Here is a 17,810-nt window from a genome sequence, read left to right as displayed (position 1 = left end):
CTGGTGTCACTGTTCAGCTCAGAATCCTCAGGACTGAGAGAAGTGCATCTGACCCTGGAAACACTCGATCTGTCCTGGAATAAAGTGGAAGACTCAGTAGTGAAGGATCTCTCTGTTGTACTGGCGAATCCTCACTTTAAAGTGGAGAATCTGAGGTAAGATCATCTCTCTGAGAGTCACATGACCTGCTCCTCAGTAACACACATTCTCTAACAGTGAGACTGAAGCAGAGGTTTTAGGTTCAACATCACTCACACCCAGATTTCCCCCATGGGCCAGTTGACGCTGCTTACTATTTGATTTTTTGGAGAAAATGTTCAGAACGACCCTCTTGCTCGCCTTCCCACTTTATTTAGGACAGTTTCACATATTGCTCATTTGCACACTTCTGGACAAATAGGTTTTATATTTATATTATTGTATTTTTAAATATTTTGTTCTACTTGTCTTATAGTTAAGCTATTTATTTATTTTTTGCTTCTTTTCTATTTCTCTTTCTTATTTCTTGTTAATTGTTTTTTTTTTTAAGGTCACAGGCGGTCATATAAGCATATCGTACTGTGTATGTGACAAATAAAATTTTAATTTGCATTTAATAACCTTAAAAATAGCTTTGGACATTTTAGCTATGAGGAGTTTTGGGACTAAACCGTTTTGATCATCCAACATAGCAGGAATTATTTATTGTTGCACTCTCTGGTATCACCCAAATATGCATTGGTTCTTTTCTAAGTCTGGTTCCTCTCAGTGGTTTCTTCCTCATGCCATCTCGGGAAGCTTTGTCCTCACCACAGTCACCTCCGTCTTGCTCTTTATTGACCAAATTTATAAATTGGAGCAAAAAGCTGTAAAAAAAAAAACTACTGTATATCTGTTTTTAAAATGAAAGATTTTAAAAGCTTCTTAAAAACAAATTTAAAAACACTTTTTTAAAAAGTAAATCCTAAGCCAATATAAACATCTGTTGATGAAGAGTGTGTCATTGTGTTTCTCTACAGGTTGCATGATTGTGGTGTCTCAGATGAAGGCTGTGCTGCTCTGATTTCATTTCTAAGATCAAACCCCTCACACCTGAGAGACCTGGATCTGTCGAAGAATAAAGTAGGAGACTCAGGAATGAAGTCTCTTTCCACTGTACTGGAGAATCCTCTCTGTAAACCGCATAGTCTGTGGTAAGATCATCATACTCACATTCATGCCTGAATCTCTAGTGTGAAAGGAGCCTTTTTCTGACTAACTATGAGGATGTTACTGAAAGGGATTTAAGTTTGTCTCCGAGCTTTTGTTCGATTATTATTGTAAATAACTGCGACGCCTCCTCCTCTACCAGTTAGCGGAGGCTGGTGTAAGTAGCTGTATCCAGGAGGACTAGCTTCATTTAGAGCTACATACTCGTCCTGTTTAATCCAGGTTTAGTTAGAGCTACATACTCGTCCTGTTTAATGTGCCTAAGTAAGAGTCTCCTATAACCAGAGCTATTTCAGGTTTCACAGTGGGTGTGAATCACTGAGGAGGGAAAACCTGTTGGACACGTGAAGTGTGGAGGAGGTGTGCTCCAGTGGGCTAGCCTTAGCGTTAGCTTTGCCTGGGCGAGTATGCGGCCGGCTGTAAGAGCTCTAATGTCGGAGTCAGGGGCTGGCATTCTTCACCTGTGCCACCCAGACTTTCTGCTACAGGAGTAGAGTCTGCAAATCGTGGCGAAAAGTGTGCATTTCAGACACCAGTGTTCATGAAGGGATAACAATCTGACAAGGTGTGAATGTTGTGTGTACAATGAGTGTGTAAGAACGCTGCTCAGCAGGAGGGAATGTAGTGGGTGCAGTAACATCATGTCAGCTTCATGAATGAACAGTGCTAGTGTAATCTTCCTAAAGACACTAGGGTTAGGATTAGGGTTAAGGTTAGGGTTTTTTGTGAATGAATTTTTTTGCGAATTTTGTGATGCCAGCTTCACTTACACTGATGCTCTCAGTACTCCAACTAGGAAAGTGCAAAGTAGCTCTTTTTCTCTTATGAAAAACTCGTCCATGCAGTTAAGAAAATTTTATTTTACTGTAAATCAGCACTGGTCAAACATGTTTGGTTTAGAACACTGGTGTACAATCAGGTTTAAGGATTTTGGAACAAAGTTAATTTTCACAAACACGCGCACTCTCTCTCTCTCTCACTCTCTCACTCTTACACACACACACACACACACACACACACACACACACAATATGGGGTCATAAATAATGGAACAAACGGCTGACAAGTAATTACATGGACAGGTGCGGCCGGTTCCCTCATTACTCCATGATTAATTAAGCAGATCAAAGGCCTGTAGGTGGTTCTGAGTGTTACGTGTGCATTTGGTAGCTGTTCATTCAAACCCTCAACATGAAAAGCCTGTCCAAGTGATGAGGTCATCATTAGGCTAAAAAAAAACAATGTACCTGTCACAGAGAGCTTTGGGAGTGGCTAATATAAAATGATTCATGTTCATGGTGAAGAAGAACCTCCTGGGTTAACCTGGGCTTCACAGCTGTGTTCAAGGTTCTGTCCAGTGACATTAAGAGTGCAGTGAAAGCTAACAGTGGTTTATGTGTACCTTTTAAAGTCTATAGAGGTATTAGTCAGAGCTGGTCGGTCCAGCATGCTATACTCACTAGCCATAGGAACTTAGCTGTTTAAGATAAGAAGTAAAATCTTTGGTCCATCAATACCAAGCTTCTAAACAACTTAGCATGAAGACACTTAAAGGGAGAGTCTTAAATATCTGGGAGTGGACCTAGGGGACATTAACCATGTGAAAAAGAACTAAGAAGGCAAGATTAGAGAATTGAAGAAAGTTGAACAAATAAATAAATAGAAATGGCTTGTTCAAAAAAGTCATACAAAGGAAGAACTTTGGTTATAAATCATTGCTATGGTACAAACTAGGCTGCATTAATCACTAAATGCATTAAAACACTACTGTATAATCTTTTTTAAAATGAAAGATTTTTTATAGGATCTTTAAAAATAATTTTAAAACACTTTTTTGTCAAGTAAATCCTAAGCCAATATAAACATCTGTTGATGAAGAGTGTGTCATTGTGTGTCTCTACAGGTTGCATGATTGTGGTGTCTCAGATGAAGGCTGTGCTGCTCTGATTTCATCTCTAAGATCAAACCCCTCACACCTGAGAGACCTGGATCTGTCGAAGAATAATGTAGGAGACTCAGGAATGAAGTCTCTTTCCACTGTACTGGAGAATCCTCTCTGTAAACCGCATAGTCTGTGGTAAGATCATCATACTCACATTCATGCCTGAATCTCTAGTGTGAAAGGAGCCTTTTTCTGACTAACTATGAGGATGTTACTGAAAGGGATTTAAGTTTGTCTCCGAGCTTTTGTTCGATTATTATTGTAAATAACTGTGACGCCTCCTCCTCCTCTACCAGTTAGCGGAGGCTGGTGTAAGTAGCTGTATCCAGGAGGACTAGCTTCATTTAGAGCTACATACTCGTCCTGTTTAATCCAGGTTTAGTTAGAGCTACATACTCGTCCTGTTTAATGTGCCTAAGTAAGAGTCTCCTATAACCAGAGCTATTTCAGGTTTCACAGTGGGTGTGAATCACTGAGGAGGGAAAACCTGTTGGACACGTGAAGTGTGGAGGAGGTGTGCTCCAGTGGGCTAGACTTAGCGTTAGCTTTGCCTGGGCGAGTATGCGGCCGGCTGTAAGAGCTCTAATGCCGGAGTCGGGGGCTGGCATTCTTCACCTGTGCCACCCAGACTTTCTGCTACAGGAGTAGAGTCTGCAAATCGTGGCGAAAAGTGTGCATTTCAGACACCAGTGTTCATGAAGGGATAACAATCTGACAAGGTGTGAGTGTTGTGTGTACAATGAGTGTGTAAGAACGCTGCTCAGCAGGAGGGAATGTAGTGGGTGCAGTAACATCATGTCAGCTTCATGAATGAACAGTGCTAGTGTAATCTTCCTAAAGACACTAGGGTTAGGATTAGGGTTAAGGTTAGGGTTTTTTGTGAATGAATTTTTTTGCGAATTTTGTGATGCCGGCTTCACTCACACTGATACTCTCAGTACTCCAACTAGGAAAGTGCAAAGTAGCTCTTTTTCTCTTATGAAAAACTCGTCCATGCAGTTAAGAAAATTTTATTTTACTGTAAATCAGCACTGGTCAAACATGTTTGGTTTAGAACACTGGTGTACAATCAGGTTTAAGGATTTTGGAACAAAGTTAATTTTCACAAACACACGCGCACTCTCTCTCTCTCTCACTCTCTCTCTCTTACACACACACACACACACACACACACACACACACACACACACAATACGGGGTCATAAATAATGGAACAAACGGCTGACAAGTAATTGCATGGACAGGTGCGGCCGGTTCCCTCATTACTCCATGATTAATTAAGCAGATCAAAGGCCTGTAGGTGGTTCTGAGTGTTACATGTGCATTTGGTAGCTGTTCATTCAAACCCTCAACATGAAAAGCCTGTCCAAGTGATGAGGTCATCATTAGGCTAAAAAAAAACAATGTACCTGTCACAGAGAGCTTTGGGAGTGGCTAATATAAAATGATTCATGTTCATGGTGAAGAAGAACCTCCTGGGTTAACCTGGGCTTCACAGCTGTGTTCAAGGTTCTGTACAGTGACATTGAGAGTGCAATGATAGCTAACAGTGGTTTATGTGCCCCTTTTAAAGTCTATAGGGGTATTAGTCAGAGCTGGTCTGTCCAGCATGCTATACTCACTAGCCATAGGAACTTTGCTGTTTAAGATAAGAAGTAAAATCTTTGGTCCATCAATACCAAGCTTCTAAACAACTTAGCATGAAGACACTTAAAGGGAGAGTCTTAAATATCTGGGAGTGGACCTAGGGGACATTAACCATGTGAAAAAGAACTAAGAAGGCAAGATTAGAGAATTGAAGAAAGTTGAACAAATAAATAAATAGAAATGGCTTGTTCAAAAAAGTCATACAAAGGAAGAACTTTGGTTATAAATCATTGCTATGGTACAAACTAGGCTGCATTAATCCTCTCTAGTAGTAGCGGCTCTACAGGCCATGTTAGTGGATTTATACTTGTAGAGTATTTTATACTTTAATTTCTTCACCCGGAGGACATACTGTAGCAGCAGGGATAGGGGTGAGATTAGTTTCTGTTGTTACACAGTCTATACAGTTGTGGAGGTCTATACCTGATCAGAGGATTACATACAGCTCAGGGACTACTGCACTGGGGTGGTCAGACCTGAGGAAGGTGAGCTTAGTCCAGATCTAGTGGTGAACACATCATATGAGTGACTAACAGAATTGGGTATAATGTGTTACTGTGTAACGCAGTATTATAATCCAATTACTTAATTAAAAATGCAGTAATGTACCAGGTTACATTTTAAATGCATGTAATTTGATTACAGTTATCAACGTCAATAACATTGTTACTATCGTTACAAATGTAGTGTTTTAAAATTAATCAAAATGCATTTAAATATCACATTTTGCGTGGCAGCATCAGTTAATGATCATGTGCTTTAATCAATCCTCAGAGAGTTTTGTAATTTTACATTTGATGTTGTAACGGGTTCACTCTCTTTGCACGTACGGGACCACAGACACACGGACACGAGGAGAGGTCTTACAGGAAAAGGGGTAATAAGGGTAAAGGAAGAGAAGCGTTTCCACGACGACGGTCCTGGGAGCCTATTGAGTGAGCGAGGAGCGACAACTTGTTGAGGCACACGCCCATTATAGGCGCATACATGTTTTCAAAAGAACGTAATTAATAATCTGATTACTTTTTACATGTAATAATCAGTAATGTAATCAATTAAAGTAGTAATTAGTAATTTGTAGTAGATTACTTTTTTAAAATAACTTCCCCAACACTGGAGACTAAAATAAAACTCTCTTTGTCTTGCTCTGATTAAAGGTCATAGTCAGTCTGTTCCCTGTTTTAGCTTCAGCTGCTGATGGTTTAATATCACACACAACAGAAGAGAGAAACTAATTAAACTGTCAATCTAAATAATAAACTCATTTTACATTCACACTATCTTCAAAGTAAATCTGAAAGCAAGATGAAAAAGTTTATGGAGTGTGTTGTTGTGTCTACAGGATGGAGCGTTGTGGTGTCTCAGATGAAGGCTGTGCTGCTCTGACTTTAGCTCTGAGATCAAACCCCTCACACCTGAGAAAGCTGAATCTGTCCTATAATCATGTAGGAGACTCAGGAGTGAAGTGTCTCTCTGCTCTACTGGAGAATCCTCTCTGTAAACTGGAGACACTGAGGTAAGATTATATTATATATATTAAACCAGTAATACCAAAACATGATCTAATCCACCTCCAGGTCATAATAATAAACGATCAGGAAAAAAATCTCGATCTTGACTGATGTATAGACGCGTCTCATTTCTGACGGAGATTCACGTGCATGTGTTTCCCTGCATTCAGATCACACTGTAATTTCATCCAATCAGATGCTAGAGGAGGGACAGTACCAGCCAATCAGAAGCTGGAGGGGGTACATGCTTGACAACCTGTTTCTGATTGGCTCCTTTTCATGCTCTCCGTGTCCCTCAGTGCGCACGCGTCAAACTCTTACACTTTCTTCTCTTCTTTCGTTTAGCAGCGAGTATAGACTTTATCACTGCATGTGTTAGTTTATCTTATTTTATTATCAGAATAAGGTAAATATCTCACATGCGCGCGCGCACACACACACACACACACACACACACACACACACACACACACACACTTACATATATACTACTGTGTGAATAGAGACAGGTGTGTACAGTACAGTTGTAATTGGGATATAACTTACTGTTTTAGTAAAATAAACCTGACGTGTTGATTCTAGCTGTTACACAGAGACTATAAGAACAGAGTGAAAGACACATAGAAGGATACTAAGAGTATGTTAAGACTGAGCAATAAAACATTTAAGAAAAAAATTCTATACTGTAAACACTGTATTTAATTGTAAACTACCCAACAATCTCTGTGCCATTAACTTTATGCTGATACAAATAATAATTATATAAAATAACGCATGTGATGATGAAGTAGTTGGTAGTTGTGCTGTAGTTGGCTGAAAAACACACAGGTTCTATTTATTTTAATTTATTATTGTTAACATTCTATTTATGGTCGACGGCTTTTAAGTTATTCACTTTAAGATTCTGAAATAAAGAAAAATGTATTTTCTTTTTTTGTTCTTGTTTGTTAAGAGTTAAAGTTCTGTGTAGAGACCCTTTTTTTTTTTTTTTTTACTTGAGTGCAACAAAAGTTTTGGTTGAAAAAAATGAGAATCATGTGGATCAAAATTCCAGTGGAGAAAAATCCTGATGTCCATTTTAGCCTCCCTATTCCTCAGTCCACAACAAGACAAACTGTCTACAACCAGAGCAAAATCAGAGCTGCTCCTCTGCCTGAGATCAAAAGAGTGAAGAGTGTCATTGTGTCTCTACAGGTTGGAGTTGTGTGGTGTCTCAGATGAAGGCTGTGCTGCTCTGACTTCAGCTCTGAGATCAAACCCTTCACACCTGAGAGACCTGGATCTGTCCCGTAATCATGTAGGAGACTCAGGAGTGAAGTGTCTCTCTGCTCTACTGGAGAATCCTCTCTGTAAACTGGAGACACTGAGGTAAGATCATCTCTCTGAGAGTCACATGACCTGCTCCTCAGTAAGACACATTCTCTAATAGTGAGACTGAAGCAGAAGTTTTAGGTTCATCATCAATGTCCTGAGAAGGAAGATTGTTTCTTTTCACTGCACACTGATGGTTTCCCATAGCAAAATGTTGTTGCTCAGAATGAGCTTTTTCTTGTCTCATGAGATGGAATTGTGTTGTCTCATTACAAGCTCGACTTTGTCCTTTCTATTTCTTCTGAAGCTGACTTAGGAGAAACAAAGAGACATAACTGAGACACAACCTGAGGTATACATGAGAAACATTTGAGAAATCTGAGATGTACATGAGAAACAGAATTGCATTTGAAGGAGAAGCAAATCAGCCATATACAGTGGTGTGAAAAACTATTTGCCCCCTTCCTGATTTCTTATTCTTTTGCATGTTTGTCACACAAAATGTTTCTGATCATCAAACACATTTAACGATTAGTCAAAGATAACACAAGTAAACACAAAATGCAGTTTTTAAATGATGTTTTTTATTATTTAGGGAGAAAAAAAATCCAAACCTACATGGCCCTGTGTGAAAAAGTAATTGCCCCCTGAACCTAATAACTGGTTGGGCCACCCTTAGCAGCAATAACTGCAATCAAGCGTTTGCGATAACTTGCAACGAGTCTTTTACAGCGCTCTGGAGGAATTTTGGCCCACTCATCTTTGCAGAATTGTTGTAATTCAGCTTTATTTAAGGGTTTTCTAGCATGAACCGCCTTTTTAAGGTCATGCCACAACATCTCAATAGGATTCAGGTCAGGACTTTGACTAGGCCACTCCAAAGTCTTCATTTTGTTTGTCTTCAGCCATTCAGAGGTGGATTTGCTGGTGTGTTTTGGGTCATTGTCCTGCTGTAGCACCCAAGGTCGCTTCTGCTTGAGTTGACGAACAGATGGCCGGACGTTCTCCTTCGGGATTTTTTGGTAGACAGTAGAATTCATGGTTCCATCTATCACAGCAAGCCTTCCAGGTCCTGAAGCAGCAAAACAACCCCAGACCATCACACTACCACAACCATATTTTACTGTTGGTATGATGTTCTTTTTCTGAAATGCTGTGTTACTTTTACGCCAGATGTAACGGGACACGCACCTTCCAAAAAGTTCAACTTTTGTCTCGTCGGTCCACAAGGTATTTTCCCAAAAGTCTTGGCAATCATTGAGATGTTTTTTAGCAAAATTGAGACGAGCCTTAATGTTCTTTTTGCTTAAAAGTGGTTTGCGCCTTGGAAATCTGTCATGCAGGCCGTTTTTGCCCAGTCTCTTTCTTATGGTGAGGTCGTGAACACTGACCTTAATTGAGGCAAGTGAGGCCTGCAGTTCTTTAGATGTTGTCCTGGGGTCTTTTGTGGCCTCTCGGATGAGTTGTCTCTGCACTCTTCGGGTAATTTTGGTCGGCCGGCCACTTCTGGGAAGGTTTACCACTGTTCCATGTTTTTGCCATTTGTGGATAATGGCTCTCACTGTGGTTCGCTGGAGTCCCAAAGCTTTAGAAATGGCTTTATAACCTTTACCAGACTGATAGATCTCAATTACTTTTGTTCTCATTTGTTCCTGAATTTCTTTGGATCTTGGCATGATGTCTAGCTTTTGAGGTGCTTTTGGTCTACTTCTCTGTGTCAGGTAGCTCCTATTTAAGTGATTTCTTGATTGAAACAGGTGTGGCAGTAATCAGGCCTGGGGGTGACTACAGAAATTGAACTCAGGTGTGATAAACCACAGTTAAGTTATTTTTTCAACAAGGGGGGCAATCACTTTTTCACATAGGGCCATGTAGATTTGGAGTTTTTTTCTCCCTTAATAACGTAAACCTTCATTTAAAAACAGCAGAGCCTTTACTTCAGCATTCAGCTACGGCTTCTAATTAGAAAAGCTCCTCTTTTTTCCCCCGACCGGTGGTCGCGGTCCGCATGGAAAAACTGAAAGCCATCAATTTGAAAGACTGAGTCCGGGATGTTTTGGTTTAGCCAGACATCTGTTAGGCAAAGAACAGCGCTATTTCTCATCTCAGAGTGAGCATTAATCCTCAAACGTAGCAGGTCCATTTTATTATCCAGAGAGCGGATGTTGGCCAAGAAGAGAGTTGGAATCGGAGGTCGGCTAGCCTTTAACCATGCAGGCGCTGCCGCCTTCTTTCCGCTCTTCTGTCTGTGAGCACATCGTTTCCTATTGCCTGCTGTCCCCCGTGCTCTGCTACGCCACTCCGTTGTTCTCAGAACTTGCTGTTTTCGAGTTCGAATTTCAGTCTTGGTGGAATAGAAATAATCGACCTGTCTCTGATGTGGAACAGTTCAAATACACTATATTTCACTTGCATTTTCAGCGCTGAGCAAGCGAGCTCGAGAATCACCACCATCACTACTCAGGTTACAGTTACCAATTTCAATAAAATTATGTTACTAGTGTTACAAATGTAGTGTTTAAAAATGAATCAAAATGCATTTAAAAATCATCGGAGAGCTTTGAAGTTTTATGTAGCGAATAACAGGGCTCCCATAGAGAGAACAGTCAATGGATCACATTCCTGAACACCCTCTTCCAGCATGCATGGCACCATCCTGATAACCTTATCTGGTTTGCTATCTTAAGGGGGACGTCTGTAAAACTAAGAAACTCCACAAGGCCAGATGCTTTGAAGTAGACCCCGAAACTGAGGGTGTAAATCGGCGATCCGGTAAACAAAGAAGACAGTTTTACAGCTCCACCCCAAGCTGGGGAGGAAGAGGCCTCATCACACCTGGACAGTCTCTTGACCTCTGGAAGACATGCCTTTTCATGAACAAAGGCATACGGCATGGACACTATTTTAAACATCTTTAAAGTGTGACAGTAGGGCAAAACGTATTTACATATATTTACTCAGTTCCTTTTATTCCTGTGTATATGTTTGATTAATCTGCATAACGTTCAAGGTGTAATCAGCATTTACAAACCTTTTTATTAGATAAAGGAAGGAATGAGTGGGTAAGATATGTAATGTTTGGTGTCAATCTCAAGCTGGCTTTATTTCAAGAATGTTGGTGAACATGGGTAATTGGTAGCATGAACAGAGCTCATGCTAAATTAATTTTTATAAAGTATTAAAAACTCCAACCGGATGGGTCACACGTGACAGCCGAAACACCTGGCTAATTTATGCACGGAAGGAGGAACCACGTGAGGTGTGGCTAAGCCCTGCAATCACATCCGATTGGAGGAATCACCTGTGGGACGGACTGACCCCCAAGGGACAAAAACCCTCAGGAAGTCCACAGTAATAATGGAGAAGAAGAGAAGATATCATCACAACTGCAACCTACAACATCTTCCAAGCAGCTCGGGCTCCCGCCCTTGCGGGCGCTGCGCCGCCGCTGCTGGCGTCATCCGCTCTTTCAGAACTCTCAACGAGACTTCGTGCCAGAACTCCAAAGTCCCGCAACGAAGGAGACCTCAGGAGAAGTTCCAGAGCGCAGCCATCGGTAACCAGGCAACCAACGCCTCACCGAAGGGCTTTCCTGACTGACGTCATCTCTACAACAGCGCACCAACCAACCAGCAACGCCGTGATTCCCTTCGTTGGAGGTGAACCAAAGGATGAGAACGAAACGTAACGCAAGTAAACAAACAATGCTGCATACCTTGCTGAAGTTGGTGCTCGTTTCATAACTAAACCGTAAGATTGAACCCAAGACTCTGCTCTTGTGACTTTCGTTGATCTAGTAACCAGTACTAGAATAACTTCATTCATTTTCACTTGCCAAATTGTTTGTGTGTGTGTGTGCGCGTGCGTTCAAGTAGTGTAGTTTCATGTATCGTAGATTAGTCAAATAAATTCTCGTTTCTTTATAAAGTACTGTTGTCTTGGTCATGTATTTTAAAGTCTAAACATTTGCCCAGATCGTGTTACCTTGCTCATAAATTGCTAAATACTAGATTTTGTGTTATAACCGTTGGCCATGTGATAACCAGAACTGGTAAGATACACTAAATTGTGCTAAACGCTGGACGGGTAGTCAATATAGTGTACGTTATAAATTTTGATTCAATTAATCAAATTAAACCAAATCGTTAAAGATTCGATACAACTCTGACCCAGAGCTAAAAATTACTTGTTAATGATGACGGATGCGTTGGCATTGTGTTCACATTAAAATGTCTATATTTATTGGTGGACAATGCAACCGTCATTCGTTGTCTTGATTATGTAAACCCTACGTATTAATGATGAAGAATGCCGTAAACTATTCATGGTCATTATTATGTTAAAACTCTACCTATACACAGTATTATGGTGGAGAATGCCGGCAGCTTTTCATTGTCATTATAACGTTAAAACGCTACATATATAATGGTGGAGAATGCGGGCATTGTTTGGCTTAAAAATCCATAAAACCAAGACCGTTTACTGTATCTCTTCTATTGTCCAGAAATAGATTAGAGGCGGAGAAACAGATTTTTGCGATACTGTATACGTACTTGTCTCCCGGCACACAACTGTGTAAATGAATGAAATGCAACACGAACTTACTTTCGTGATTGGATGGTTCAAAACCACCTTTAGTATTGTACTTTAACAGCCACTATTTGTCCGACATTTAGTGATGGTTAATGGTTAAAGTAAACTTGTAAAGACGAAGAAATCTCTTTACATTTTAATACTATAAAGATCGCCTGTTGGAACGAAGAAATCTTCCTTCACCGCGATAAAGATTGATTGGAGCGATGTTCCTCCTATCATCTTTTAAAGGCCTTCATAGCGAGCGCGAGATGCTTGTTCCATTTTCAAGCTCAGCTATATGTTAAAGTAAACTGCAGCTTATAATATTAAACTTGTACTGTAAAGACGAAGAAATCTCTTTACATTTTAATATTATTAAAATCGCCTGTTGGAACGAAGAAATCTTCCTTCACCCCAATAAAGATTGATTTGAGCGATGTTCCTCTTATCATCTTTTAAAGGCCTTATATTATCATAAAAACAGCGAAGAAACCCTGTTTTTAATTGTAAGTGTGTAGGCAGCGAAGAAACCCTGCCACGCATCTTTGTGCAGCTAATTTGCACAAACCCTAAAGTCAAATTAGTGTGTAACAAACAGCGAAGAAACCCTGTTTGTAATTCTTAGTGTGTATGCAGCGAAGAAACCCTGCCACACACACCTTTGTGCAGCTAATTTGTCTCAATGGTGAGTCTGCCTGTGCGATGTTCCACTTGCAAATTTACTCAAGTAAAATGTGCGGTTAAAAGCCACGTTTGTTTTTGTGTTTAATGTCGGTATGTTTGTCTGACAAAGGGCTGAGATCCGCCGAGATCTCAGCAACATTGTTGTCTTAAATGTAGTACCAACTAATTTGTGTGCCCTACTTTAACGAGTGGAGTTGACGTCGTCCAGCTATAAGGAGCTAACTAGTGTTGTTCGGGTTGTTCATTGTTAAATGCGCTGCCATTGTCACTGACCACCCATAACTGTTGAACTAGCACGCTCGTTTAAGTGTACGTAACCATAGCGACGTAACCATAGCGACGTAACCATAGCGACGACTGTGACCCGGAAACTCTAAACAACCTCTTCCGGGCTAACCTTTAAGTGCGCAAGCGCAGTCCGCTCGCGCTATTTAATACCAGTTGTAAACAAAGTCTAGCATGAGCTACGTCACTTAGCAAACCTAGCGCGTTTACATTGTAGCCTGTGTGCATGTAGCCTGTGTGCATGTAGCATTTAAGGCTAGCGGTTAGCACATAGCATCTTTTAGTTGTGAATGCACTGTTCGAAAGTTGTTAGTGGCCTAACCTCTTTACACCAAACTTTAACTCACACCAGTGGGTCTTTTTCCTTTTTCTCTTCTGACCCCCTCTTTATTACTTTACCTATACGTAATGGATTAAGCAAAATTACTTTCATTGATTTTGATGACATCCTGAAATGTTGCTCATTGTCTAATTGTTTTAATCTAAAACTTAAATTCAATTTCATAAATTATTACAGATTCGATGTTCATCATACACTGTAACTACTTATATGATTTTGATGATAAACATCTTTTAAAATTGATCATTGACTATCATTATTATTTTGAATTTTTTTAAATTAAGTAATAAATTAGAAGTCGTGTCTCTAATTTAATGATAGACGATCAATGGAGTTAATAACAAATTGCTCCTACCAATTTTAGTGCTAATTAAGGCTCAATAATTAGCTATAATTTATCATTTAAAATTCAAATTTAAGAGTTTTTGCATTATCCACCAGGTCTTTTGTCACCCAGGTTTAACTAACTTGGTCAACCCTGTTAAGTGTCCTCACATTAGAAGGAAACCCCACACTTTCTTTTTCTCTTTAACTCAGTTTTTCTCCTGGTTTGACTACTGCTGCTATTCTAGGATTGTATCTGTGAAAGTCACAAAAGCAGAGAACGGTAGAAACGTTACATATTGTTGAAGCGTGAATTCCTAGGTTCAAATGCGCCCGACTCTCACCGTACCTTCTCTTTTCGTGCTGGGATATCCTACCTAGCCAAGGTTAAAGCAGGTCAACTAGGAAACCGTCCATAAAATTTTGAAGACGCGTTTAAAACTGTTTCAATCTGTGTGTATGGTTGTCAACCCTAATGCTGAGTTAACCAATACTGTCATTGTTATTGTTTCTTTCGCCTAGAGGAAATCTTAAATAACAATCACATACTTAGAAATCCCCATCTTGAAACCCCTTTACTTAGGAGCACCCTTCCAAATCAAACTTAATAAAAACAAAAGGGGGAGGGAAAAACAAAATTTTGCATTAAACTTATTCTGCCACAGAAATGCGGTTTTTGTTTGTTTTTCCTCAGCTTAACATTAGCTCTACCTTTCCTTACACAAAAAAGAAACCTCTTCTTATAGGAAAGTAGAAAATTACCATGACTACTCTATCCCTTGCTCTGTGTTGTTGTTCTTTTTTTGCATCGGTTCTCTAGCCATGCTAACTGTGTGTTCACTAGCTCTTCCCACAGAAACTCCCAGTTAGTAGCACACCCACCAGAGGACCACAGTCACAGAGAACCACACTCGGCAGTAGCCCACACTTACACATCTGTTTGCTGTGTCTGTTGGTTTTTTTTTTCTCTCTTTTTTTTCTGTTTTGTTTCTTTCTCTCACATCTGTGTCAGTCGTGGTTCTAGAACCCCAGCAAAACATGTCTCGCACCACAGACCTGTCAGTCGCTGAAAAGATCTGAAGACATGGCCAAGTGTTGCAACCGACAGCTTCCTAACTAAGGCTGCCGAAACACTAAAGTACCAGACGCCAGACCAGCTAGACGACAACTTAACGAGCCGTATGAGACAAGACCCAAGTCAGTGCTACAGTCCCAATGAACTGTCCAACATCACCGGCTCCTTACGTCACACACTCATCGTCGCCCTCAAGCTGAGCAACAGGCACGCCGCCTATCTACAGCAGGAGCTGGCGTGTGCAACAACGCATCAAGCAACTGGAACTGGAAGCTCAGGAGCGACGGAAAGGGGGTGACGAGGTAGAGCAGGACAAAGTGGAAATCACCGTGCTGCAAGAAATTCTGGCAACTACAACACATGAAAGTGAACAAGGCAAGGCAAACCACGCTGATCTCCCCGACAGGCTGCAGTATGCAAAAGAGCTACTAGGGAAGGCCACGTCTGACCCCAGGGAGAAAAATGGCAGAATTAAAGCCCTCAAAACTCACCTGGACAAGCAAGGAACGAGATCAGCTACCTCATGCGACAGCTGGACCATAGCAAAGAAGAGTCCTACAGCGTCACTGAGGAACTCAAGCCCGCCTGTGAATGGTGCCACGATCCGTCAAGGTAACGACATGCACGCATCTTACCCCTGTTGAGCAGGACCAGGTCCCCTGTTCTTGGACCGATACGTAGTGGAAGAAGTGACGGGCGGGGGACGCATCCCCCAGCTCCCTCCAAAGAACCCTACCTCATGGCAGAACACCGGGAACCTGCTCCCTCCAGCCACAGAGCATCGCACGGCGCAGACCTTGACCACTCGCCAGGCACCTTGATAAATTTATGCCACATCGGCCAGGCAGCCAAGATTTCCAGATTTATGTATAAAAAGTGATCTCCATCTAGGAAAGAGACTCCACATCACTGACCAAGGTAAACTCTGGCTTCAAACAACATCCAGCCCTAAAGGGTGCAGCTACCAAAGTGTGCAGCTACCTAAAGTTTTCAGCTCACCCAAAGACTGACTACCATTTGCTCCGGGAAGCTCTCATCAAAGAATTTGCTGACCTTAAATCAGAACAATGATTCGACAAAGAAACTCATCAAAAGTCTAAGCTAATCCAGCTCAAGCCCAAGCCACAAATGAGCTGAAGACATCACCAATGTCAAGACTTTTAAGAACTGATGGGAAGGATGATTAAAGAGTTGTTCCAAACTGAAAAGGGGGGGAGGAACAGACCACTGACACAGATCAACTGTCGTATACCTTTCACCACAGTAACATACTTTGGTCCTTCTAGGAAGGTACATACAGATATTTTATTCACTTTTGTAAACAAACACCTAATCACCCTCCTCTGTCTGCACTGCTAGGCCCAACCTCTAGTAGAGAGGAGTTCCTCCACACATGCGACACTAGTTTGGTTTCCTCAACCTATTTGTGTCCTTGTGGCCCTTTCTCTTTGTGTTTGTCTATTTTTTTTCCCCCTGCGTTTTTTCTTTCTTTGATCAGGGAATTATCTTAACCAAGCTTGAGTACAGCTCCCAAAAATTAGGTTGACTCTTTTCACCCAAAGTGAAAGTAAATCGTTGTCAGCCAATCGAAACAACCCGATTTGGGATAAAGCCTAGCCAAAAGCACCCCATGTCGTTTTAAGTGTTCGTAACCAGACCATACGAGGTAACTAGGTTATGCACCATGATTCAGTAGGTTATGGAGGTGTTGTTTGTGTCTTGTGTGTGCCTGTTCTCTCTCTCTATATTTCTACTTCCAGTGCCCGCTGATGTTCGCGAATGGAACTTCACCGAGCAAAAAGGGGGATATGTAGCGAATAACAGGGCTCCCATAGAGAGAACAGTCAATGGATCACATTCCTGAACACCCTCTTCCAGCATGCATGGCACCATCCTGATAACCTTATCTGGTTTGCTATCTTAAGGGGGACGTCTGTAAAACTAAGAAACTCCACAAGGCCAGATGCTTTGAAGTAGACCCCGAAACTGAGGGTGTAAATCGGCGATCCGGTAAACAAAGAAGACAGTTTTACAGCTCCACCCCAAGCTGGGGAGGAAGAGGCCTCATCACACCTGGACAGTCTCTTGACCTCTGGAAGACATGCCTTTTCATGAACAAAGGCATACGGCATGGACACTATTTTAAACATCTTTAAAGTGTGCCAGTAGGGCAAAACGTATTTACATATATTTACTCAGTTCCTTTTATTCCTGTGTATATGTTTGATTAATCTGCATAACGTTCAAGGTGTAATCAGCATTTACAAACCTTTTTATTAGATAAAGGAAGGAATGAGTGGGTAAGATATGTAATGTTTGGTGTCAATCTCAAGCTGGCTTTATTTCAAGAATGTTGGTGAACATGGGTAATTGGTAGCATGAACAGAGCTCATGCTAAATTAATTTTTATAAAGTATTAAAAACTCCAACCGGATGGGTCACACGTGACAGCCGAAACACCTGGCTAATTTATGCACGGAAGGAGGAACCACGTGAGGTGTGGCTAAGCCCTGCAATCACATCCGATTGGAGGAATCACCTGTGGGACGGACTGACCCCCAAGGGACAAAAACCCTCAGGAAGTCCACAGTAATAATGGAGAAGAAGAGAAGATATCATCACAACTGCAACCTACAACATCTTCCAAGCAGCTCGGGCTCCCGCCCTTGCGGGCGCTGCGCCGCCGCTGCTGGCGTCATCCGCTCTTTCAGAACTCTCAACGAGACTTCGTGCCAGAACTCCAAAGTCCCGCAACGAAGGAGACCTCAGGAGAAGTTCCAGAGCGCAGCCATCGGTAACCAGGCAACCAACGCCTCACCGAAGGGCTTTCCTGACTGACGTCATCTCTACAACAGCGCACCAACCAACCAGCAACGCCGTGATTCCCTTCGTTGGAGGTGAACCAAAGGATGAGAACGAAACGTAACG

General features: G+C 41.4%; 1 protein-coding gene across 1 annotated transcript in view; it reads left to right on the top strand.

Annotated features, from left to right (window-relative positions):
* Window positions 1–15,405: 15,405 nt before the first annotated feature.
* Window positions 15,406–17,810, top strand: part of LOC128534127 (NLR family CARD domain-containing protein 3-like) — a 48,210-nt gene continuing 45,805 nt past the window's right edge. Inside the window, exon 1 of the mRNA XM_053508426.1 lies at window positions 15,406–15,494. Within this exon, the coding sequence (XP_053364401.1) occupies window positions 15,406–15,494 (89 nt within the window). The remainder of the gene's footprint in view (window positions 15,495–17,810) is intronic.

Source organism: Clarias gariepinus, chromosome 12 (genome assembly GCF_024256425.1).
Source record: "Clarias gariepinus isolate MV-2021 ecotype Netherlands chromosome 12, CGAR_prim_01v2, whole genome shotgun sequence".
Classification (NCBI taxonomy): Eukaryota; Metazoa; Chordata; class Actinopteri; order Siluriformes; family Clariidae; genus Clarias; species Clarias gariepinus.
The sequence above is the reverse complement of the archived record's forward strand: the minus strand, read 5'-3'. Positions and strand labels throughout refer to the sequence as shown.